The sequence below is a fragment of the Ambystoma mexicanum genome, chromosome 2p (assembly GCF_040938575.1).
Source record: "Ambystoma mexicanum isolate Mex_15411 chromosome 2p, UKY_AmexF1_1, whole genome shotgun sequence".
NCBI classification, from domain to species: domain Eukaryota; kingdom Metazoa; phylum Chordata; class Amphibia; order Caudata; family Ambystomatidae; genus Ambystoma; species Ambystoma mexicanum.
Window position 1 is genome coordinate 476,939,650 of NC_090923.1, and position 25,703 is coordinate 476,965,352.

Consider the following 25,703-nt stretch of genomic DNA (forward strand, 5'->3'; position numbering starts at 1 on the left):
CATCATGAAGAAGGACACGGACAATAGATTCCAAATTCAAACACAACCAATTTTATTAACTTAAATGTCAGGATGGAAAAAGATCTAACTTGCTCTATATGCGAAGGTGGTATTTCCCTACCTAAATAAAACTAAGGAAAGTCTGAGTGAAAGAGTTTCACTTAGGAGTTTGTCTGTGTCCAAATCCTATACTTGCCCTCACAACTATAACTAAACAATGTGTAGGAATGTCAGTAACCAAAAAGAAAACAGTATTTAACAAAATGTTCTGAACTTCTTCAAGGTCATAGCTTCCTTTCAGCTTCCTTCCCCCAAGAATAAAACAGTTCCACACAATAAAAGTCCCAGAATGTTCCCTTTCTTGGATTTAGGATGCAATCGTCTTATTCAAGTCTCGGGGTTCCCTTCCCCAAGTTCCAAATCACACAATTCAAATAACCTTGAAATTAAATGCTCCTGGTTGGGAATCAGGGTTCCATTCCCCAAGTTCCAAGTGACACTGTTCAAAGAAAAAGAAACACAAAATATCCTTGTCTCCACAGTTCAGTCAATGTTATTTTCAAATATTCAGATCATTTGTAGCTTTCATACAGGTTGATAAATAGCACTGTACATCAGGCTTCAGTATCCCTTGTTTGCGTGTTCTTTTAAAGTCATATTATATTTCAGCATGCTGTGGTCCGTTGGGAGGTATATTCATTTTTACACTTCAATATGACAATGCATTACTTACCGTAAAAGCATTTCTGATGGTTGTATCTGCTTAGATTCACATGCTGTGCATAGGTCCGACATCCAGTGGTCACTGCGGAGTATTGCATTTTGTTTTTCGTAGTCGAAAAGGGGACGTCGACAAGGTGTGTCTGTAACACTATCCCTATAGTGACGTGCATTGTACCCACAATCCCATACGCGTCGAGGTCCCTCTGTTTGTATTTTTCTGCCCTGAGGGAGCCTTCTAGACGTGAGTGAGTACAGAAAAGAGAGAAATATAGTAGAGGATGTCTATGTTCCTTCCATCCGAGCGGGGAGGAAGGGCGGGCGCATGTGAATCTAAGCAGATACAACCATCAGAAATGCTTTTACGGTAAGTAATGCATTGTCTTCTGATGTTTGTTAATCTGCTTAGAATCACATGCTGTGCATAGACTAGCGAGCAGTACCCGGAGTTGGCGGTGGGTTATGAGAAGGAACAGTAGAGAAAAGATGTCTTAATACTGCCTGTCCCACCTGGGAGTCAGATCTAGAGTGTGTATCTAGTGTCTTGTAAAGGTGTGCACAGAACTCCAGGTAGCCGCTTTGCAGATGGACTCAAGGGGAACATTTGCAATGAATGCTATGGAAGCCCCAGTGCCTCGAGTGGAATGTGCTCTTGGCTTGAAGGGTAGTTCTCTCTTAGCAAGAGTGTAACAGAGAGTGATGCATTGTACAATCCATCTAGATATAGTGGACTTAGAGACTGCATCTCCTTCTCTTCCTGCTGCCACCGAGACAAAGAACTGATTAGTCTTTCTCAGTGATCTGGTTCTTTCCATTTAGAACATGACAGCTCTGCGTACATCTAGTGTATGCAGACTTTTTTCTCCCAAGCTGGAAGGGTTTTGAAAGAATGTTGGTAGTTCTATAGATTGGTTTACATGAAATTTCGAGATGAATTTTGGTGCAAACCTTGGGTGTGTGCGAAGAACCACCTTATCCTTGTGAACTGATACGAAGGGGTCTAGTACAGAAAGAGCCTGTAGTTCACTTACTCTCCTAATGGAGGTGATAGCTATTAGGAAAGCAGTCTTAAGGGTGAGGTATTTAAGAGTTGCCTTGTGCATGGGTTCGAAGGGAGTGCCCATGAGTCTAGAAAGTACCACGTTTAAGTCCCATCCGGGAGCTGGGTTAGCTATCGGGGGGTGTATTCTCTTTACCCCTTCCATAAAGGCCTTGATAACTGGTATCTTCCACCACGACACTTTAAGTTGGGAAGTGGTGTATGCAGAAAGTGCCGCTAGGTGGACTTTAATGGAATTAAACACTAGACCTGAATCCAGTAAATGGGTCAAGTACAGAATAATGTTAGTGGCAGAGCAGTCAACCGGGTTGATGTTCTTACCTCTACACCAGATGACAAATCTTTTCCACTTGCTAGAATAGCAGTGGCGAGTATTAGGTTTTCTGGCTTCCCTGAGGATGTCCATACATCTCTGAGGGAGATGTAAATGTCCAAATTCTATGATCTCAGGAGCCAGGCTGCTAAATTCATGGTCTGAGGGCATGGATGCAGTGTCCTGCCCTTGTGTTGTGACAGCATGTTGTACGGGCAGGGAAGTTTCATTGGGGGAGATAGGGACATCTCCATCAAGTGAGCGAACCATGGCTGCCGGGCCCACATTGGGGCTACTAGTATCATGGTAACCTGCTCTTGGTGCATCTTGTGCACCACTCTGTTGAGGAGGGGAGTCGGGGGAAAGGCGTAAACAAATTTCCCTGACCATTGAATCAACAGACGGTTCCCCTTGGACTGGTTCTGGGGGTACCTGGAGGCGTAACTTTGGCATTGTGAGTTCTCCAGGGTTGCGAACAGGTCTATTTCCGGGAAACCCCATTGCGTGAAGACGTCTAAGACGATGTTTTCGTGTAATTGCCATTCGTACTCTTTGGGTAGGGGGAAGTCTCTGCTGAGTTTGTCTGATAGCAGATTGAGTTCCCCTGGTACATGTGATGGTAGGAACATGTGTTTGAGAGCCCACTTCCATATATTCTGGGACAGCTTGGACAGTCCTGGAGAGTGAGTGCCCCCTTGCTTGTTGAGGTAGTACATGGCTTGGTGCTGTCTGTGAGGACCATCACTGTCTTTCCTTGTAAGTGTTCCTGAAAGGCTTTCAGTGCTTTGAACACTGCTAATAGTTCCAGCAGGTTTATATGCTTGGATGCTAAGCTCGGAGTCCACACTCCGTGAGCAGTCTGATGGGATAGGTGAGCCCCCCATCCTGTAAGGGATGCGTCTGTGGTTAGAGTGGCTTCCACTGCGGGTGTGGCAAAAGTTTTCCCTAATAACAGGTTTTCCTTTGTCCACCACCGTAGCGAGAGAACCAAGGCCTGCGAGACCACCACCAGATCGTCCCATTGTCCGCTGGCCTGACACCACTGGCTGTAGAGCCACTCTTGCATTGGGCGCAGGCGCGCGTGAGGTACCAAATAAATACATGACGCCATCATCCCTAGCAAGCGCATTGCTTTGCGTACCGTGACCTCTCGACCTGCCACATATTGGGGGATCTGAAACAGCATGTTTTGGACCCTCTCGTTGGAGGGGAAGACAAGGCCGTCCTTTGTTCGAATTAGAGCCCCTAGGAATTGTTTGATTTGGCTGGGGTCTAAGCTGGACTTCTTTTCGTTGATGGAGAAGCCCAGTTGGGACAAAAGGTCTACGGTCCTTTGGGTATTGGAGAAGCATGTTTCGTAAGAATCCCCTGTTATGAGCCAGTCGTCGAGGTACGGGTAAACCGGGATGGATAATCTGCGCAGGTGGGCCGCTGCCACTGCCAGTACTTTCGTAAATACCCTTGGTGCAGATGCTATCCCGAAGGGTAGTACTCTGAACTGATAGTGTTTGTTCTCTATCTTGAACCTGAGGTATTTTCTGTGCGCAGGCAACATTAAAATATGAAAGTATGCATCTTTCATGTCTAGTGTTGTCATGTAATCCCCCTGTGATAACAGTGGGATTACTTCCTGCAAGGTCACCATACGAAACTTTTGGGGTTTGACAAAGTTGTTCGCTGGGCGCAGATCTAATACAGGGCGCATGGTTAAGTCCTTTTTGGGTACAAGGAAGTACACTGAATAAATACCTTCTGTTACCTGAGATAGGGGGACAGCCTCTATAGCTTCTTTTTTCAGTAGCTCTTCTACTTCTTGAAGAAGAATAGTGAGGTGTTCGGGTGTCATGCGTCGGTTCCGTGGGGGTCTGTATTTCGGGGAACCGTTGAATTCGATGCAGTATCCGTGGGCTATGGTGGATAATACCCAGCGGTCTGACGTTATTCCCTCCCATGCTGAAAGGAACGATGTTAGCCGGCCCCCGACCGGTGATGCATGGGAGGGGACCCGAATCTTTGGGTCATTTGTTGGTATTGGGCGTGGGGCCTTTAGGACTGGAGCCGCGCCCTCTTCCTTTGCCACGACGTTGGCCTCTTTGACTGAACTGGGTGCTTTGGTTAGAGGGCCAGTTGGTAGCAGAGTAAAATTGTTGTTGGCTTTGCTGCTGGCGTTGGCCTCGAAAGGGGCGTCTATTGCCATAGCTGCGTCTGTTAGGAGGCCTAGAAATTTGGTCAAGAGTATCAAACTCCTTCTTCGCATGTTCTAGGGCCTCATCAACTGCTTTAACAAACAGATGTGTTTGCTCTATGGGCTTATTTATTAGGGAAGCCTGGGTTTCTGGCTTAAATCCCGAATTGCGCAGCCAGACATGGCGTTTGAGAAGTATTCCCTGAACCAGGGAGCGGCCAGCTGTCCCTGCGGCATCTAAGGAGTTCTTTACAATGCCCTGGTTTACAAGAGTTCCCTCTGATATAGTAGCCAACAGGCGTGAACGCAGGGGTTTTGGTGCGTCCTCTGCTTCGCTGCGCAGCTTGCTCCACTGTGCATCTGCGTAGCTAGCTAGTAGGGAATTGTTATTCGCGATCCTAGTTGAGAAGGCGGCGGATGTTGTGATTCTCTTTCCAAGTGCATAGAGCTTCTTGCCCTCTTTGTCAGGTGGTGCCTCACTAGTAGATAGTGGTACCCCCGCTCTCTTTCTTGTGTTAGTCACTAAAAGAGAGTCCGGAATAGAATGTCCCCTGATGTACAAAGGGTCAGAAGACGAAGGGCTGAAGAGCTTTTCTATCCGAGGGTTGACCCCTCTGACTAAGGCCGGATTGGAAAGGGAAGGAGTTATTCTTCTCTTTATAGAAGCCAGGAGCGGAATGGACTGGCTGACCGGGGCTTTTTCTTTAATAACCTTTTCTACAAAGTCTATGTCCGGAAGGGTCTCCCCTGTGTCTATTTCAAAATGCGCTGCTGCCTTGCGCAATAGTGCATTAAGTGAAGGCTGGTCATCTATGGGGGAGGTGTTCCCAATAGGTGAGTCCTTGGGAGGAGAAGGATGAAAGACATCCGGGTCTGAGTGCACTGATGGGGAGTGCCAGGGCTGTGAGGTAGCTGTATCTTCTTCAAAAGCTCCTGCGCTAGTGTAAGGGTCTTCCTCAAACCTCTCCTCCTCAAGTTCTTCCTCTCCACCTAAACACTCCTCATCTTCCTGGAGGTATTGCTTCTCTTCAGTGAGGTCATATGCATCTGTAGAAGGGGGAAACAGCCTAGGAATCTTGACCCTAGGGTCATCCTGGGTCCATTCTCTTGGTCTTTTGGGTGTGGGTGGGTTTTGGCTACCCAAAAACCTCTCCATCTTTTCCATACAAGAATGGAGTCTTTCCAGGGTCTCATGGGGAACCCCTGAATAGTCTAGAGGGGGGAAATCAGTGTTTTCACCTTCAAAACGCTTCGAACGCTCCCACAACGTCGACGAAAGGTTTCCGTCGCCCTCAGAAAAGCCCTCCGGTAGTTCAGAAGTGCCTTTAGATGGATGGGGCAGTTCCTGGCTACTCTTGTGCTTTTTCGGCGTTTCTATATCCTTGGGTGCGGTATTCGACGGCTGTTTCGTCGTCCGCTTACGTTTGTCCTCGGAAACAATTCTCGCCAGACTCTCGACGACGAGTTCGTCAGTCGAGGGTTCTGGAGTCGGCGTTGCCTGCGTTGCGCGTTGTTTTTTGACGGCCGCTCTATGGAGCGTTACGTCGGATGTTTTGAGGAAGCGCCCGTATTAGATAAAAGCCCAATCGCTGGTTGCGGCTGCGTTTGCGGGTGGGGCTTGAGACCCTTGCGGTCTGAGGGCGACGCCGGAGTGCCCTGCGTCCCCTTTGGCGCTGGTGGATCCTTCGTCCTGGACGAAGAAGAGCCGTGGGTTGTGTGCTTAGGCCTATGGGGTCTGTGTGCGTCCTTGTCGCCGGGGTGTTCATCCCCATAAGCAGGGCATGAGCCGAGCCCGTCAGGGCCGGGGACGGACGTCGAGGAGCGCGAGCGCTCCATCTGGGGGTTAATGACTTCCATAACGGACGTCGAGTTATCACCCTCCTCGTCACTTTCTGTAACAGCGGCGGCGGGTGAGGAAACTGACTTCGACATCGCGTAGTCCGCCCACCTCTTAACTTTATGTTCTTTAAGGGTTCTTGGTTTTACGAGCTTACAGGCTGCGCAGCTGTCCTCTTTATGATCAAGGGGCAAGCAACGATTACAGAGCTTGTGTTTGTCCTTCCAAGTGTATTTGCCCCTACAGCGTGGGCAAAACTTAAAAGGTGTCCTCTCCATAGCTGAGGCAATAAAAACTGGTGATAACAACCCCAAGGGAAAGATAGGGGAGAAAGAAAGACATTCTCGACGAGAAGGTAAAAGTTCGAAACCCCCACTCTCCCTACTGTATGTTGGCCGGCGAGGCCTGGCCACGTGTTCGGCAGCGCCGAAGGATCTCCTCCGTCTCTTCTCCTCCGTCGAAAACTCGCTTGGCGGAGAAACAGCTTCACAGCTAACGTCGAGGGGAGGGTTCTTTAACAATAAGTATATATTAAGGACCGAGGTCCGTAGTAATTGTTTAGCAATGTCTCTCTAGGAGCTCCGCGTAAGGCGACCATAAGCTGGGCGGAAAAAAACAATCTGAGGGACCTCGACGCGTGATGGATTGTGGGTACAACGCACGTCACTATAGGGAAAGTGTTACAGATACGCCTTGTCGACGTCCCCTTTTCGACTACGAAAAACAAAATGCAATACTCCGCATTGACCACTGGATGTCGGACCTATGCACAGCATGTGATTCTAAGCAGATTAACAAACATCAGAAATGATGATTTGCCTGAATTTAAACTTTTTTTCCCCTTTTTAGCTTCCAACGGTTTTAATTCTAATTGATAGCAAGGTTTTAGTTCAGTTCGATATTCAATAATTATCTCTCTTACTTAGGTTTCATTTTCCCTTCAAATGTAATTCAGTAGTTGTTCATTTCACTTTGATAAAATTGTTCAATGTTCGGAGACCTTTGGAAACGTGTTACTTGCCACAAGCGTCCACTCCAATACAAAGCATTTCCTCTTTGTTTGATAATTGAGAAATTAAATGATCAGAGACTTTCGAAAACGTGCTAATCCGCAGCCCGCGACCACTTGGAGAAAACGTTTTCAGGAAATATTCAAGACCCCACACGCGAGAACCGGGTTTCTCAATCACCAGAAACTCACTGGTCACTTTAAGAGTTTGCTGCTGCAGTGTGGATCACACAGCCCTCTTCCTTTAGTGTTGGGGCTCCAGTTCCTGCCCCTCACACTCCTGGGGTGGTCCTCCACCACAGGGGAATGAGCACGTTGAGTAGAAAGGAAAGGGGCAGCCTTCCTGCATGGCTACCTTTGTATTTTCCAGACTGCTCTAGGGAGTCCCAGCTCCCATGCCATGCTGTATGGTTCTCTGCAGCATCCACTAATCTCCTGGTCCTTCTCCTGTCGTTCCCTCTGCCATTGGGCATGGCTCTTTTATACAGCTGCAGCCTGTCAAGGGGCTGTAGATGTGGATGATTACTCAGCCTTGCCTGACCACTATTAGAGGGACATGCCCGACCTCCGCAAATACCTCCCCTCTCGAGCTCTTCGCTCCTCTACCTCCAACTCCCTCAGGGTCAGTCGTTTTTCAAAGAAACGAGCTGGGGGTAGATCTCTGTCTTCGGCTAGGACCTCCCTCTTGAATAGCCTCCCTGCCACTCTGAAACTTGAGGAGAACCATCTCTAGTTCCGGAAGCACCTCAAGACCTTCCTCTTTGTTCTGCCTTCGCTCCCCTTCTCCCCTGCTGATCTGTTCTCTCTTGGCACCGTGCACCTGGCCACCCTCTGTCCTCTGGGCCCCCAGGTACCTGCTCACCCTGCCACCCTCCTGCACTGCCTCCGGGCCACCCCTTGCACTAGGGTCTGTATCTGTACCCATACAGCCCCCCCCCCTTTTTCTTCCTGCACTTAGCAGACCTACCCTGTCTGCTGCCTTAAACCTAGCACTTGCAAATTGCTGGCTGCACTAAAACTGTTTGTTGTGTTTATTATTTATTTATTGCTTTTTATCTGTTTCTCCTCTGCTTTGCACTTTCCACTTCTCCCCCTTCCATGCACTTTTCCCCTCCCCCTTTCCCATGCACTTGCGCGTTCTCAATGTCACTGGGCCTAGTAAGATCGCTGTTTTGCTCTCCCCTGTTCTGCTCCCTTGCCTTGTCGCGCTCTGAAACACTTGTGTACGAGCGCGATAGAAATAAAATATCATATCATACCTTCACTGCTCTTAGCAGGCATCTTCCTCGTCCCAGGACTACAGTGGTAAAAGAGCATAGTCTTCATTGCTCTTAGTTGCTTCTTCTTCGTTCCAGTACTTTCAACTGTCAACTGTCAATTTTGGAGAAATTAGGGGAGCTGGCTTGTCTCGCCTAAGGGCACCCTCACTTCCAGTCCCCATGGACCCTCCACCCAGGTGATCCTCCCTCACTTCTCCATCCCCAGTATCAGGATCCAATAGTGATGGCCTTTCCTTGGCCACTTGTGCAGAGGATCCTAGGGGTATAATGGTGAGAATACCCTCAGGTTTCTCACAGAACCAGAATCAGAGTCATTTGCTTGCAGGGGAGTCTCTGGCAGCTGCATCGCGTCCTCTACCTTTGCAACTCAGAAATCCCTGTTGTTGAGGGGTTTGATAGGTGCTGGATGTTCATTGGCCAGAACACCAGGATGTTCTTGCTGTACTATAGGCAACCTGAGCTGTGCAGGTAAAGGACTGCCTGCAAAAGGACCGGTGGGCACTGAAGACCCTGCATTGTACATACGGTCTGGCAGGGATCCGATAAAGAGATTTTAATGTCATGTGCTCCTTCATGGTCGCAAGGGCACCGTCTTGGCAAAGACAGCCAAGTCGTTGACAGGTTTATTAATGAGTGAGGCCTGTGTCTCGGGCTTAAACCTGGACTGTTTAAGCCATGCATGACATTTTAAGAGAGTGCCTTCAGCCAACACCCTACCTGCAGTCTCTGCTGCACCAAGTGTGTTTATCAAGATGTTCTGTGTGACTTGATAGCCCTTCAGCACCACCGCAGGTAACTGAGCCGTTGTGGGTTCAGGCTCATTTTGTAGACTCTTTTACCAGTCCCCATTGGACATCACTAAAGCTAGCAAGGAGAGTGGCATTGTTAGCGATGCAGGTACTGTGGGCTGCAGAAGAAGTGATTATTTTGCCCAGGGTGTAAAGTTTTGTGCTGTCATTATCATGGGGAGATTCAGATGAAGATAGAGGAACCCCCACACATTTTCTAGTCATGGTAATGACTAGGGAGCCCGGGACAGAATGCCCTCGGATATAGAGTGGATCAGAAGGCGCACAGTGCAACATCTTCTCGCCACATGGATTTACCACCCGAGTAAGGGAGGGGGTAAACAAGGAGTGGGCAATGTGCTTTCTGATGGAATTAAGAAGCGGGATAGCTTGGCTGGCTGCAACCTTTTTCTTGAGGATGTTCTCTACAAAGTCTGAATCAGGCACCACCTCCTGAGTGAAAAGAGGAGTGTCAAAACAAATTATTGGGCTCAGCTACATGAGCAGGGGTAAGGGGCCAATTGCCCAGGTCATCTGTAGGGGTCCAAGCATCTGGGTCATGAGAAACAGTGTCTTGGGACGCATCATCATGATCTGGGACATAGTAGACATCATCCTGATCATCCGATCATCTTGAAAAATGTCTTCAGAAGAATCAGGCGATTTCTATCTAGGAGAAGAAGTGCGAGCCACAGAGGAGTGATGCCTAGGAGACTTTGAGGGGTTAGGGCCTATGTCAAAGTGACAGGACCTTTTAACTATGTGATAAATAATTTCTGAAAAGTCAATAAATTCAGACATTTTGTTCATATAGTGTTCAAATCTCTCCCTGGTCCAGAGAGTGGACATGGAAGCTTCTGGCAGTGGAAAGGTTGAGTCAGAAGGAATAGGGTTCGTAGACCCCTGTTGGGCCTGGGATAAGGGAGAGGAAGCTAGAGAATACCCTGAAGGTAAAGGTGTTTTTGGGGCCCAGAACCAGGAGATGGGGCTTCAGAAAGCTTTCCCCCCAAACCCCCAGCAAGTTTGGGATGAGGTTTCACTAAAGGAGCGCTTTTCGACAGATCTTTCGACGCATCTGAAACATAAGTCAAAACATTAGGGACAAAGTCTGGGTACCATGCGCCAACCGTGACAGCAGAGGCGCAGCGGGTCCTGAAACCTCAGGTTCACTAGGCCACATCGAAACTTTCGACAGGCCTGCGGGTGCCCAAGGCTTTTTCAACAAACCCTTCGAAGGAGGCTGAGGGGTTGTGTGCTTGGCCTTTCAAAGAGAATGTGTGCCTTTGTTTCCAGGCTGTGATTTCCTCATCGCAATGCCGGCGGCTTGCTTAGCGGGCTGGGCACGGCATGTGGGAGTCACACAACTCCACAATAATGTTTTAAGACTCCAAAACAGAGCGAGGCTCTGGCGGAAGAATGACTGACTGCATAGCGTAGGCCGTCCACCGCTTTGTGAGCCTTTCTTTAAGCGTTTTAGGCTTAAAGAGTCAACAGGCTTGTAACGCTGCTTATCGTGTCACGAGGTAGACAACTGCTGCACTCCTTACAAGTGCCCTTCCACAGAAACTTCCCGTTACAAGAAGGACACAATTTAAATGGAGTTCTCTCCATGATCGTGTGGAAAAGCAGCCAGATGAGGAAAGGAAGAGGGTAAGGAAAGAAAAAGGCAGTCTCTAAAGACAAGTGTCTAGAAAGGAAGGGGCCCCCACTCTCCCTATTGTAAGGCCAAGGCCGACCACAGCCATTGAGTAGGAGTCAGTGAAGATTTGCATGACGGGAAACGATAACAGTCGTTGAAGAAGTTTGGCGATAACAGTTGTCTAAGAAGTTCATCCATAGATGCGTAAAAGACACGTGGAACAGCAATAATTCTCATGAACAAAGCTCTGCATGAAAGCGAGAACCAGAATGCTGGAGAAAAAAAAACAATCTGGGGACCTCAACGCGTGGAGGATCTTGGGTACACTACACATCACGTTAGGGATAGTGTTACAGGCACGCCCATGTCTACACAGCACAGCATTTGATTCTAAGCAGATTCATAAGCATCAGAAAAGTGTTTTACAAATCAATTACAATTCTTCAGATGGTACTGTAATGTCATAGCTTCACAAACTGCCAAGTCTATAGATCAAATATTGATGTTGGAGTATTTTAATCCCTAGTATAAGAAGCAAAATCATTGCTTGTGGAGCAAAAATGCAAATGTACATTTCTAATATGGGCATTTTTCTAGGCTATTAAAAAGATGTTTTAATGTAAGACATCTTTTTGTAACCTAGACTTCAATGCAACTTGTAATTCCTGCAAAGTAAAAAAGATTCATTTTAATGGTCCACTTTCAATCAGGCAGTAAGAACATTAAAGCTCCTTACTCTGCCTTTGCTTGACTGTAACCACTGATCCAAATATACAAGGTGAGCTGTGTGGGCGGAGGTATTGGACACAGGTTCCTGGTTGTAAGTTGTTTACCATTTTTTATTAAGAGTATTTTTATACCTTAGTTTTTTTAGGTAGAATCTGCCCGATTAGGACATGTGAGAAACCTATGGGTATTCTCACTCCTAAACCACTTTAATCCTCTATGCAGGTGGCCAGGCAAAAGCCATTGCTATTGGATCCTGACCCTGGAGGGGCAGAAAAGTGATAGAGGATCAAATGGGTGGAGGGTCCTTGAAGAATGTAAGTGTGCTGCCCTTGGGCTAGACAGGTTATCCCCTTTTTGTGTTAGTGACCAACCCAACCCTTCTCCCATCTTCATGGGCTGTTATAAGCCTGTTCCCCTCATTTAGTCCCACTTGACAGTACTGGGATGAAGAAAAGCAACTAAGAGCAATGAACACCATGATCTTTTTCCACTCTGGTGCTGGGACGAAGAAGATGCCTGCTAAGAGCTGTCAGGGCCAGGTATTTCCCATTAATTGTGGTTAGGCAGGGCTAATTGGATACTCACACCTGCAGCCTGTCAAGGGGTTACATGTGTATAAATTGAGGACAGACCAGGAGTATGAGATGAGGCGACAACAGGGAAGCCTATATGTGGAACAGCAGCAGGAAGGCCGGCGCAAGTGGCGAGGGAGCTGGGACTCCATGCAAGAAACAGAACGTTACGAAGGGAGCCATGTGGAGAGGCTGTCCCTTTTATGTTCGTTCAAGATGCTGGTTTCCTCTGTGCTTGGACGTGTACACAGGTGTGTCTAAGGGGCAGTACAAAACCCCAGACATGAGGATCAGAAGGCCACCTGATCCAGACTGCTGTGAAGCCTTTGAACACAACCTGTGAGTTTCTTTCCATTGAGAAACCCTGTGCATGAGCATTACACTGAGCTAAGCGAGAAATACAATGCATCAGAGTGGTTACGTGTTTGAAGAAACACATTTTTCGAAGGTCTCTGGTTCAAATCCATTTTTATTTATTTAAATACCTAAGAATACTTTGTATCGGAGTGGTCACGGGTGGGAGAAAAGACGTTTCTGAATATCTCTGATGGTTAAACATTACTTTTTGAAGTGAATGAACATATACCATGGGTTGAACGAAAGGCGTTCTGAATGCAAACCATGTGCTTTCCGAATATCGAACTGAATGAAAATCTTAACAAGCGTAACCCATGCCTTTTGAAGACCAAAATGTACCCAAACTATGTTTAAGGAATATTGAACTAAACGAAAACAACAACGGCAACCCGTGCCTATAGAATATTAAACTGAATACAATCTTTGCTTTCTTTAATATCAAACTTAATGAAAACCAAGAAAGCATAACTGTTACATACTAAGTTCAGAATTAATATAGAACTTTAAATTTCAAGCCAAGCCATTAAATGATGAATATTAAAAATTAAGGCTACTTTTCCTACAAGTGAAAATAATTGTAAACTTTGAATATTGAAAGAAAGCTTGAAGATTATTTCAACACACTCACAATTTCAGCATACAAAGAGGGCACAGGAGTGACCACAAACTTAAAGAGACGAAGGATATTTTTGTGCTGAAACTAAGCCTTGGGGAAGGGAACCCTCAGACTAGAACTCTTTATTGACTTGCGACCAAGGCTATTTTCGGTGCTTGGAACTGTATTACTTGGAACTTGGGGATGGGAACCCAGAGTACTGGTTAAACTACTTTATCCTTGGGGAAGGGAGCTGAAGGGAAGTCGAGAGCTGAAACAGGCTCAGAATGTTATGTTGGACACTGTTTCTTTTGGTTGCTGACATCCCTACACATATATATTAGTTGTGAAGGCAAGATAGGTTTTGGACACAGACAGATTCTTCAGTTCAACTCTTTGACTCTGACTTTCCTTTATTTAGTTAGAGTAAATCCACCCTATCATAGGGTAAATTAGTACTTTTTCCATCCTGACATTTAAGTTACTAAAGGCGTTTTATGTAAATATTGAATCGGTTTTTTGTGTCTTGCTGTCACATATCGCCCATGGAAAGTATGGAGGAGATGGTCGATATGGAAGAAGTACTGATTTATTCCATGCAACGCACAGTGTGTTCTAGTCTTCCAGTATTAGCCGCCTTAAAGACCAGCAGATGAGAAGCACCTGTGTGTTGCAACTTCCTTACTTTGTACCCGCGAGTAAGTTTGTTTACGCTCCCTCTTGTGTTCCCTCCCCGTTTTCTGCTTACCTTGTTTGTCGTTTGCTAGTGGGTTTTGCTTTCCACTCGAAATGCTCCTTGCCTCCTTCCGTTCTGCACTACTTACCTCTCCGCTTGCGTGGCGTCTGTCGCCGTAATCTGTATGCCTCTCTCTCAGCCCTTCCTGCTACTGCTGTACTCTCTCCCGCGCTGGGCGGTTCCCCAGCTTTCATTGTTTTCTGTGAGCGGCATCTACCGTCGGAGACGTGTGCTCCTGACACACAGTCCTTTTTCTTGTGTTATATTTTCTCCGCATGTTTACCGCACGCCATCTGGACCTCTACCCGGACAACAAGCACCTGCCTACTACGACAACAACCAGTGCATTCTGGTACTTGTAGGCAATACTACTCTCGCCTTCACTCTTACTGGATTTCTCTACAGACTGCATCAGCTACCATCCATAGCAAGATCTACCAGGGTTTTTTCATCCAGTTTTTCCTTGGTTTGGGGTGGGCTCCATGGAGTCCCCGCTGCCGGGCACATAGCCTCTTTGGCAAAGTGGCCTGCAGCCGAGCCAGTCCTTCTCTCTTCAAATCCACGAGCAAGATCGGCATCAAGTCTACAAGAACCACCTGGAGAGAAAAGAAGAAGGAAAGTTCTACAGAAGAATCTACTGCATCTCCAACAGATTCATCAGATGAGGAGTGGGCTAGTGGGGCTAGTTTTAAAGACACTGTACTTGACCAACCTGTCAAACCTGAGGGATTGCAACGCCTGGAAAGAATGGCTAGCCTCGAGCAATATCAGGAAATGGCCAATGCCATACAGGCTCTAACTGTGGAAATGCAAAACCTCCGAGCGGATAACGCCGCTTTGAGACAGCAAGTTCAACAGAGAGAAGACACCAAGGGAGACTTACCTCCCATTTCCCTACCCTGCGGAAAATTTGATGGCAACCCAAAAAAGGTGAAGGAATTCCTCGATGCTTGTACAATACATTTTACCTTTCGCCCTAAAACATATGAGCTGGACAGGGCTAATGTGGGATTTCTGATTTCCAATATGGTAGGTAACGCCCTGTCCTGGGCAACTCCCTTGGTGACCGCTAAGGATCCAGCCTTAAACAATTATGGCACCTTTGTAACACAGTTGAAAACAAGATTCGAAAGACCCGAAGTCTTCTATTCAACTTTTGAGAATCTACTAGACATACGTCAAGGAACCTTGGATCTACAAACATATGTCACCAACTTTCAGAAAGTAGCAACCGAAGCCGGATGGCAGGAGACGGCTCAACAGGCCATTTTTCGTCGTGGTCTGCATGAGGACATAAAAAAAATTGGCTAGAGTGGCCAGGCCTGCGTCCTTCCAGGAACTAGTGGCCTTGGTTTTGCAGATAGATTATCGTATGACCGAAAGAAGAGCAGAGAAAAAGAGACCCCATTCTTTTTCTACCCTACCTAGCCTACCCTCAACACCTGAAAGGACACCAACCGAAGAACCTATGCAGATAGGAACAGCAAGAGGACCGCTTACTGCATGCGAACGAAAGAGACACAAAGATCTCGGGCTGTGTATGTACTCCGGCTCCAATACTCATTTGTTACTGGATTGTCCCGAGGTACCTCCCAGAAGACAGGAAAACGAAAGACCCCGACCTTGAACAGGGAAAAGGAAGGGGAAGGTACAGTTAATCCCTGTGCATTGGCTCAACCCGCTGTAATTGACAGCAACAGTCCAATGGTGATCAAGATTGTTATTCACTGGAACATAGGAAATCCTGTTGAATGTCTAGCCATGCTGGATTGTGGGGCAGCTGGTAACTTTGTGGACGATAAGTGGGCCATGGAGCATCAGATACCAAGACGCTCCAAGATTCGACCAATCCCAGTTGAAGGAGTTGATGGTACCCCGTTAACCTCCGGACCCATCAGTCAAAACACACAGGAATTAAATGGCCAGATGTCCAATCACCATGAATACCTATCCTTTGATCTGATAAGAGCAACACATTTTCCTAAATTCTTGGGCATACCATGGCTTCGAAGACACAACCCAAGCATAGACTGGTGTCGGAACTCGGTTGAATTTCAATCCCATTACTGCTGTCAACATTGTTTGATTCCAGAACCAGCTAAGCCGAAAGTACAAACAATGGTACACAGAACCATAAACAGTGTCAGCTTGATACCTGTCCAACATCAGGAGTATACCGATGTGTTTTTGGACACTCAGCCACGGAACCTTCCACCTCACCGAAAGGAGGATTGCAAGATCGAACTGGTTCCAGACGCAGAAGTACCATTTGGAAGAATCTTCCCTTTGTCACTACCTGAAAAGGAGGCCCTCAAGGAATACTTAGCCACAAATCTAAAAAACGTACTCATCCCTGAATCCTCCTCATTTGCAGGGGCATCCCTTTCCTTTATTTCAAAGAAAGGAACAACTGAACTAAGACCATGTATCAATTACTGAGTACTTAACAGCCTAACCATAAAAGACTGGTATCCCATGCCATTGATGAAAGACATTATAGAGGCTGTCCAAGGAGCATGGGTTTTCACCAAACTAGATCTTAGGGGAGTGTATCATCTTCTGAGAATCCGTGAAGGAGATGAGTTGAAGACGGCTTTTAGAACACCTCTTGGACATTACGAGTACAGAGTCATGCCCTTTGGTTTAGTGAACGCACCGTCCCAGTTCCAACGGTTTATGGACAAAATATTTGCGGATGTACTATATTCTTCGGTGGTAGTATATTTGGTTGACATTCTTGTTTTTCCAACACTCTGGAAGAACACTGCCAACATGTTCAGGAGGTACTACACAGGTTGAGAATGAACAGTCTGTTGGCAAAACCCGAGAAGTGTGTCTTTGAAGCTACAACCGTACCTTACTTAGGGTTTATACTCTCAGCAGACAGCGTGCAAATGGATCCCTCCAAAACACAAGCAATAACTCAATGGCTGGTACCCACATCAGTGAAGGACATACAGAGATTTTTAGGTCTTGCCAACTTTTACCGTAAATTTATACCCAACTTTTCAGAAATCATCTTGCCCATTACTAATCTCTTAAAGAAGGGTGTTAAATTTGTTTGGGACCTAACGACAGAACAAGAATTCCAAAGACTCAAGACAGCTTTTGTGACTGCTCCCATATTGAGACAACCAGACCAGTCCTTACCTTTCATTGTGGAAACCGATGCTTCAGGCGGTGCAATTGGGGCAACACTACTGCCAAGGAAGGAGGATGGATTGGCACACCCCATCGCCTACTACTCTCGTACGCTTAGCCCAAGTGAACGAAATTACTCTGTATTGGAAAGAAAACTCCTGGCTATTAGGCAAGCATGCGAAGAGTGGAGACATCTATTACAAGGAACCATTCATCCTTTTCAGGTTCGTACTGACCACCAAAATCTGAAGATACTCTAGAAGATGGAATGCCGGAATTCCAGACGGGCCTATTTTTTCTCTCAGTTTGACTTTGTTCTGACATACTTACCAGGAAAGGACAATCCTCTTGCTGATGCTCTCTCACGCAGTCAAGGAGACTTTGGAGGTTATCAGGGTCAGGAGATCCTTTTAGCAGGGAAGCGGTTTGTTAATACCCTTAACACTTTTCTGCAACAAGTACAATCCGCCCAGAGCAAGGAAAATTACCCTCTAAACAAGGGAATGACTCAAAGGGGAGAACTGTTATTCAAAGAAGGTTCGTTGTTTCTGCCTACGATCGACTTACAAGAACAAGCAATGGCCTGGTGTCATGACGTACCATTAGCAGGACACAAGGGACAAAATGCCACTTTAGAATTGGTTTCTAGGCAATTCTGGTGGCCCACGATGGCAAACGATGTCAGGAACTATGTCGCCTCATGTCCTGTATGTGCCCAGAATAAGTATGCATATTGCAAACCCCTGGGTCTTCTACAGCAGGAAACCCGTCCAGAAGGTCAGTGGCAACACATCTCCACTGATTTCATTGTAGACTTACCCGTTTCTAACAGGTACTCAGCCATCATGGTCATGGTCGATTCATTCAGCAAATTGGCTCATTTCTCACCCTTAAAAGGATTACCCATAGCATGCATTACTGCAGAGGTGTTTTTGAGAGACGTGGTCAGATTACACAGACTACCCCAGACCATAGTATCAGATCACGGCTCACAATTCACATCAAAATTTTGGACTGTTCTATGCAAATCCATAAAAATAAAAAGATCCCTTTCGTCTGGGTTTCATCCGGAAAGCAATGGACAAACCGAATGTCTCAATGCAACTTTAGAACAGTACATCAGGTGTTTTTGCAATCAAGACCAGAGTGATTGGTATCACCTTCTGCCCATGGCAGAATTTTCCTACAACAAAACCAGACATTCCTCTACAGGCATGAGTCCCTTCTCATGCACCTATGGATTCCATCCCAGACACATACCTCTGTTTGGTCAAAATTATTCTAATGTACCATCCATTGACCTGCTCATGAATACTCTGCAAGACCTTCACAGGAAGACACGAGCCAACCTTGAGATGGCACTTCATAAGAGCAAAAGGTGGGCAGATCTCAAGAGACAACCCAACCCTGAATGGGATATTGGTACCAGAGTATGGTTGTCAACCAAATACCTACCCAGGTGGATACACCGAGGCAAGTTCTCTCCCTGTTACATTGGACCCTTCCGGATCACGGCTAAAATTAATCCGGTGGCCTTTCGCTTGGCTCTGCCAGCCAAACTATGAAGAATCCATCCGGTGTTTCACACCTCCTTACTGAAAGAATACACAGAGGACTTACACAAAAGAAAAACAAAAAAGAAAATTGGATTCCAGCAGAAAGAAAGAACCAAGGAATACAAAGTCTCCAGACTCCTTGATTCTAGGTACAAGAATGGCACCTTGTAGTATCTAGTACTATGGAAGGGGTACCCAATGTCTGAGAGCTCATGGAAACCTATTAGACATATATCAGCACATTGTGTCATTCAGAAGTTCCATCGACTGCACCCGGGAAAACCAGGAGGGTGTCTACTGAGAAGGGGTCATACTGTCACATATCGCCCATGGAAAGTATGGAGGAGATGGTCGATATGGAAGAAAGACTGATTTATTCCATGCAACGTACAGTGCGTTCTAGTCTTCCAGTATTCGCCACCTTAAAGACCAGCAGATGAGAAGAACCTGTGCATTGCAACTTCCTTACTTTGTACCCGCGAGTAAGTTTGCTTACGCTCCCTCTTGTGTTCCCTCCCAGTTTTCTGCTTACCTTGTTTGTCGTTTGCTAGTGGGTTTTGCTTTCCACTCGAATGGCTCCTTGCCTCCTTCCGTTCTGGACTACTTACCTCTCCGTTTGCGCGGTGTCTGTCGCCGTAACCTGTATGCCTCTCTCTCAGCCCTTCCTGCTACTGACACACGGTCCTTTCCTTGTGTTACATTTTCTCTGCGGGTTTACCGCAAGCCATCTGGACCTCTACCCGGACAACAAGCAACCGCCTTCTACGATAACGGCCAGTGCATTCTGGTACTTGTAGGCAATACTACTCTCGCCTTCACTCTTACTGGATTTCTCTACGGACTGCATCAGCTACCATCCATAGCAAGATCTACCAGGGTTTTTCATCCAGTTTTTCCCTGGTTTGGGGTGGGCTCCCTGGAGTCCCCGCTGCCGGCACATAGCCTCTTTTGCAAAGTGGCCTCCAGGTGAGCCTGTCCTTCTCTCTTCAAATCCACAAGCAAGATCGGCACCAAGTCTACAAGAACCACCTGCAGAGAAAAGAAGAAGGAAAGTTCTACAGACAAATCTACTGCATCTCCAACAGATTCATCAGGTGAGGAGTGGGCTTAGTGGGGCTAGTTGTAAAGACACTGTACTTGACCAACCTGTCAAACCTGAGACTTGCTTCATGATGCCTTCACAGACAGTAAAAGTGGCTGGTAAACTGCTTATCTCTAAGGCTGCTAACACTGTAGAGTTGCCTTTTTCAGTGGATTTATGCTCTAGTTTTTTCACATTTTTGAAAACGCTCAGATATTGGGATACTGACCGTGATTGGTGTATAGATCCTGGGCATTTCTTACCCATTTAAAAAACAGGAATATTGAAATAAAAATATAATTGTAAAACAGAGAAAACAGTTTACAGCATTTTTGAGATGTACTGTTTGGCAACACAATACAACTTATATATGTGATGTATGTGTATCATACATACCTATGGAGTCTTTCAAAACACCCTCTGCATTAGAATGAGTATTCCAGGAGGTGCTGCTCCTAGTCTTCAGGCGTGTGCTGCTTGGAGTCAGTCTCGTTTTAACTTGATAAGGTTGTAATGTTTTGGATGGAACATCGACCACTTGCACCTCCTGCGTTAAAGCTTGTGTAGCAAGAATATCTATTTCTTCCAAGTCGTCAACAGTAAAATCTTCATTCTCCCCAAAAGGGTCACCCATCACAGCGGTCTTGGTGGATTCAGCAGTTTTGTAACGTTTGTTAGGCTGAAAGCAGTCTCCATGGCGTCCACCTCGACTGGAAGAAGCTTGAAATACTGATGAAGTGGTCAATGGTGCCTGGCCAGCATCATATAACATAGAACTGCTTCTCTTCTTATTTCCAAAGAGTGGGTTTATCGACATCCTCATTACCTGTGGCAAAATAACAAATGATTACTATTGCATTTATGGTGGAATTCTTTCAATGTCCAATATACATTTCATGATCTTAAGCTGCTTCTTGCTAGCAGAACATCTTTTCAGCTTCTATACTAACCCCACCACTAGCACCATAAATCGAAATGTCCCAGGGTGGCAGGCCAAGAATAAGGAGACCGGATATTTACTTGCAATGTACACTATTCGCTCATCATAAAATTATCAAAAGGTGTGTGAATTTTGAGGGATGAACATAAAATATACAAATGTTAACATACCTTGCGTGTCAAGGCAGGTGGTTGGCTGTGTTGTTCTCACCCTACAGTCACCACTTGTCCACCTGAGCCAACAGCGGTAAACACATTCATATCGCCAAGTATTTCTTCTCCATTGCTTAGGGGTCCTTATCAGATAAAGATATTCTCACCCTCTAACAATGGGCCTTCCTAATATCCTAATAACCAACCATAAATGCCTCTTAAATCCACACATTCCCAAATCCTACCCTCTTGTAAGACCCCCCTCTTGGTCTCGTCTTAAATGTTACACCTGAACATGCTTCAAAGTCTTAAAGCCGGTCAAGTGGCACAGCGAGTAGAGCACTTGCAAGGATATCCGTGCAGAGCTTGCTAACGCAGTTTCGAATCCAGGTGGGGCCAACTCAGCCTTTCATCCTTCCGAGGCCGATAAATGAGCACCACACACCGTGGGTAATAATAAGCAGCGCTGAGATACCTGAGGGTTTGTAGCGCTATATAAATGCCAAATTATTATTATTATTAAAGAAACCCACCAAGAGGCACAGTTAAGTAGCGGAAGGTCTTTGACTAGGTCTCTCGTAGTCAGCCTCCTTTCTCCTGGCTTCTGCTCTTCCACTCTTGTTCCTTGTCCAATTATCGCACCCAGTCTGTGTCCCTCTGTCCAGGGCAGGGGGCTCCTTTATAGCGCTCCCAATTGATAGTTAAATAGCAGTCCTGATTTGTTAATCCCTGGGTCTTTTTGTCTCCTTGAGTGGGATTGGCTATTCTCATTTACTTACCCCTTGCTCTCTAGCAGGGGTTCCAATATTATCCTAAGGGTTCTCAGTTGTAGTCACTCACCGAACCCGTGCCCAAAGTCTCCTCCCCGGTGGCCAGGGAAAGGCAGACGCTTCCTGATCCTGACCTTGGGAGTGGTGTACTGCGGGAGGATCACCTGGGAGGAGACATGACCAAGGGGGTGAGGAGATCCCGTGGGATAAAACACAGTATTTATCCTTTGACAAGGAAAACCTTTCCAAGTTACCAAAACACGTTATGGCTTATTGTCACAGTAATGCCCCTATCCTACATATAAAACCTGTGGTTCTGGGCACAATTATCATAAAATCTGAACAAGCCATACCAACGGAAAGATCCTTCAAGGTATTTCAGGATAAACACCCTCTTTACTTCCAAAGGTAAAATATAAAGTAATCTAGAAATGTTTTCTTAAATAAAGTGTCCTCCCCTTTAACAACGAATTCTAAAGGTTTAATTTTAAAAGACCTTAAGGGACGTAAATCTACCATTAGAGTCAAACATGTACCGAAAAGAACCGACGTGGAGGACTACGTGTCCCATAATCCCATAATCACTGGGATGAGGAAGAGGGCAAAGAGGTATGTTGTAGCAGTAGTCCGGCAATTAAGCCTAACATCCCAAACCTGAAGGAACCTGGGAGGCATAAAAGGCCCCCTCAGGTGCAGGCAATTAGGAGCTGGAACTTTGACTGGAGCGTGTGCAGTAGTAGCAGAAGCAGAAAGAAGAAGGCACAGAGCTGGCAAACCAAGCAGAAGTGGGAGAACCAGAGGGACACCAGAACATGGATGCAGCAGATTTCACCTGCTTGTTCTGAGAGGGTCCAGTTCCCCCAAACTCTGAAGTGCAGAGGCTGCACAGCGGAAAAGTGTGTAGAGAGGCTGTCTTTTCCCATGTGAGCCTGATTCCTTTAGTTGCTGGGTAGGAAACATGGCGGAAACAGAATCAATGAGCTATGTGCGAGTCAAAGGTGTCAGGACGCGAGGGGCTCCTTAAATGAGTGGCCGGACCGGAGATGCCTGAGCAGAGGAATGGATGTGGGTCCTTGTGAAGCCTGAAGCAGTAGAACCTGTGCCCGAAATCATAGAAGTCGGGCAACCAGCAGAACAAGGATCACAGAAGCCAGTGAGTCAAACCTGGAGTTCTGATTCCTTGCGTGAGCACTGCCGGTAACAGTATCCAGTCAAATAGTCACTTGCATAGAAGCTGAAGCTGTTCGTTGCATTCGTAAACAAGGAAACGGAAAGTAGCACTTGCGTATGAATGGAAAGAACAAGTTGCTTACGACTGGTAACGTTCTTTTGACTGGATGTTCCTCCCACATATTCCTCATCTTATGATATCTTCTTTTCCAGCTTCAGAAAAAATATGTTTCTCTCGCCAGAGGGTGCTGTGCGTCGAGACAGTCGACCCAATGTCCCTCGAAGGCCTCCATCTCAGCTGATGTCATTGTTGAGTACATATACCACATGCAGCTCCTGTTGGCTTCAGTTCTGTTTTTTCGCCACCCATTTGCAGAATTACCGGCATTGGTAAGTGCCTTTATCAGACCTTAAGTGAGAGTAAGGTCTAAAGCTCTGAAATTCTCCAGTGGGGTAGTTTGGGAGGGTGATTAAGAATATGTGGGAGCAGTGCTCCAGATAAGATTTTGAGGAGGGAGAATTTTACTCCCTATTTTTAAACTTTGAGAGTAAATGTAATTTTAAAAGAGTAAAAAATTACTTTTCTCCTTCGCAAAAGAGTAAACTGTATGTGACATCCAGCCGACGTGTGCAAAAATTGTATGGAAATCATTACTATGCGGCAGCTTTCTGTACTGTGACAAAATACACCTTTCATTATTTCTCCAATGTCTGGATATTCTCTCTCTCCAGTATATATTTAAATATTGAAAAAACAAAAACCTATCCAATTACATAGTAAAGCAAGCATGAATTGTATTTTGATGTTTAATGAAAGTCTTAATTTCCTGGAGAGATTTTGGCAAAGCGCTGTACATAGAACATATTTATCACAATTATCACCAAACCGAAGTCGGTACTCCTTGATCGACCTTGGTCTTGCAAGGATTCGAACCTACAACCTCCAGATAACACACAGATCACAGCAATAGTGCTAAACCGGCTGAGCTATCTTATTGGCTAACATCCTGCAGAGGTCGGTTAACTGAGTATCGACTGAGGTATAATAATCACAGTGCCTAGATGTTGGACGAACCATGCATGAAGTGCTACATAAAGTCCTATCTGGATTATCACAGGGACAGGTTTTTCTGAGTTTCTATTTCAATTACAAATGTAACTTTCATTTGTTTGTTTTTGAACAGCGCTTGCACTTCCTGGAGAGTCAGGTTTTGGATGTTTTAATTGTAGTCTTGAAGATTTGTGAGGCTAGAATACCTGTGATTGGTGTAATGACAATCACTCACCCTTGGGCAAAGACTCTGCTGCCACTGACCATTTATAGTAATGTACCCCATTGACTGCAAGGTTGACTGGATGCAAACTGGACCGTGCATAGTCATCATTTTACACACTATTTTTATAATTACAGTGTAAATTGAATTATAAGTGTAAAAATGATCTGCCTCTGCATGATTATGCACACAGCACAGGAACTCTGAAAAATACAATTGTGCATTACTGGTTTGCTTTCACTTGGTGAAAAAAAGCATAATTTGTTAGAAAATATTAATTCTCAATTGCAACTTAGTTTTCCACCTTATTAATTTTACAATCCTAAAATGCTAGGAAAATAAATCTGCACAGTGCTTCTGTTTGCTCCATGAGCAGCAACACAGCAGAAGCTGAATGGAAGTAAATCATTCATTTTACAACAGTGTGCAGTTTCTTTTTTTGAAAGGCTTCAGAGAAATACATTCTGTTTCAAAGGCTTTTATCCATGGCTTGCAATAACATCCATGTAGATAAAAATCAAAAGAAGCCTTTTGGTTTCTGTCAAGTAACCGGACCTTTGCACTGCCCTCATGTGTGTAAATGTACACAGGAAAATAATAAAGCTGTCGTATTTACAAGATTTTTATGTGTGCCTTGTATGCACCTTATCTGGAGGCCTGCGTGCGAGGAACATCCAGTCGAAAGAACGTTACCGGGGTAAGTAACTTGTTCTTCGAATGGATTTTATCCACCCAAGTATTCCCCATCTTAGATAGACTCTCAAAGCAGTATATTGTTCCTTTGGAGGAGGGAGTAAGAATTTGAGAGTTACTGTTTGTCAAGAATGGAGCACAGAACTGCCTTCCCAAATCTTCCCTCATTGTTGGAGGTGTCTAAACAATAATGTTTTGGAAATGTGTGGATGGTGAACCAGGTAGCCGCCTCGCAGATATTCTTTATCGGAACTCCCCTCTAGTGGAATGAGCCCTTAAACCTTCAGGGGGATCTTTCCCAGCTAGCCTGTAGCACTCTGAAATAACCAGTATGATCCATCTGGCTCGAGTTTGCTTGGTAACTGACACCTAGTTTGTGTCCTGTATAGCCAATGAAAAGTTTTTTATGCTGCCGCAACTTTGAAATTCTTGAAACATGAAAGCTTAGAACTCTCCTTGGATCGAGCGTATGAAATCTTTCTTACTCCTTGCCAGGATGCGGTGGAGGCCAGAAGGCCGGATGCACAATCTTCTGTGCTAAATGGTAATCCGATACAATTTTAGGTACAAAAGGGGGTTTGACCTTAAGGACAACCATATCCTTGTAAAAGGTGGTAAACAGTGGTTTACAGGATATGGCCTGCAACTCACTCACCCTGCGAGCTGATGTCATTGCAACTAACAAAATAGTTTTGAAAGTTAGCAACCTTAAGGCGCAGGAATTGAGTTGCTCAAAAGGAGCACACATCAAAGACTTTAAAACCAAATTAAGGTCCCAAGTTGGGACTTTAAAAGGTGTCAGAGAAAACACATTTGTGAGTCCCTTAAGAAACAGAATTATTAAAGGTATTTTGAAGTAGGATGCCTCTTACGACGTGTGCTTGAATATGGAAAAAGCTGCAGGAGAACTTGATTGTTCCAATCTGGAGCCCCAGATTTGCAAAATGCAGTAGAAACCTTTAACACTGTAGGTGTATTGCATTGAAAAAGTTCCACATCTTTCTCCCTACACCAGCTGCAGATCATATTCCAACAGCAGTGATATTGCGTTATTTGCTGGCCTTATTGCGAAAGCAAAATCTCCATTACGTCTTCCGGGAGGTCCC

General features: G+C 45.6%; 1 protein-coding gene across 5 annotated transcripts in view; it reads right to left on the bottom strand.

Annotated features, from left to right (window-relative positions):
* Positions 1-25,703, bottom strand: part of ATRIP (ATR interacting protein) — a 1,393,117-nt gene that overhangs the window by 1,189,404 nt on the left and 178,010 nt on the right. For all 5 annotated transcript variants that reach the window (XM_069643859.1, XM_069643860.1, XM_069643861.1 and 2 more), the window contains one exon: positions 19,995-20,424. In XM_069643859.1, the coding sequence (XP_069499960.1) occupies positions 19,995-20,421 (427 nt within the window). In that variant the 5' untranslated portion in view covers positions 20,422-20,424. The remainder of the gene's footprint in view (positions 1-19,994; positions 20,425-25,703) is intronic.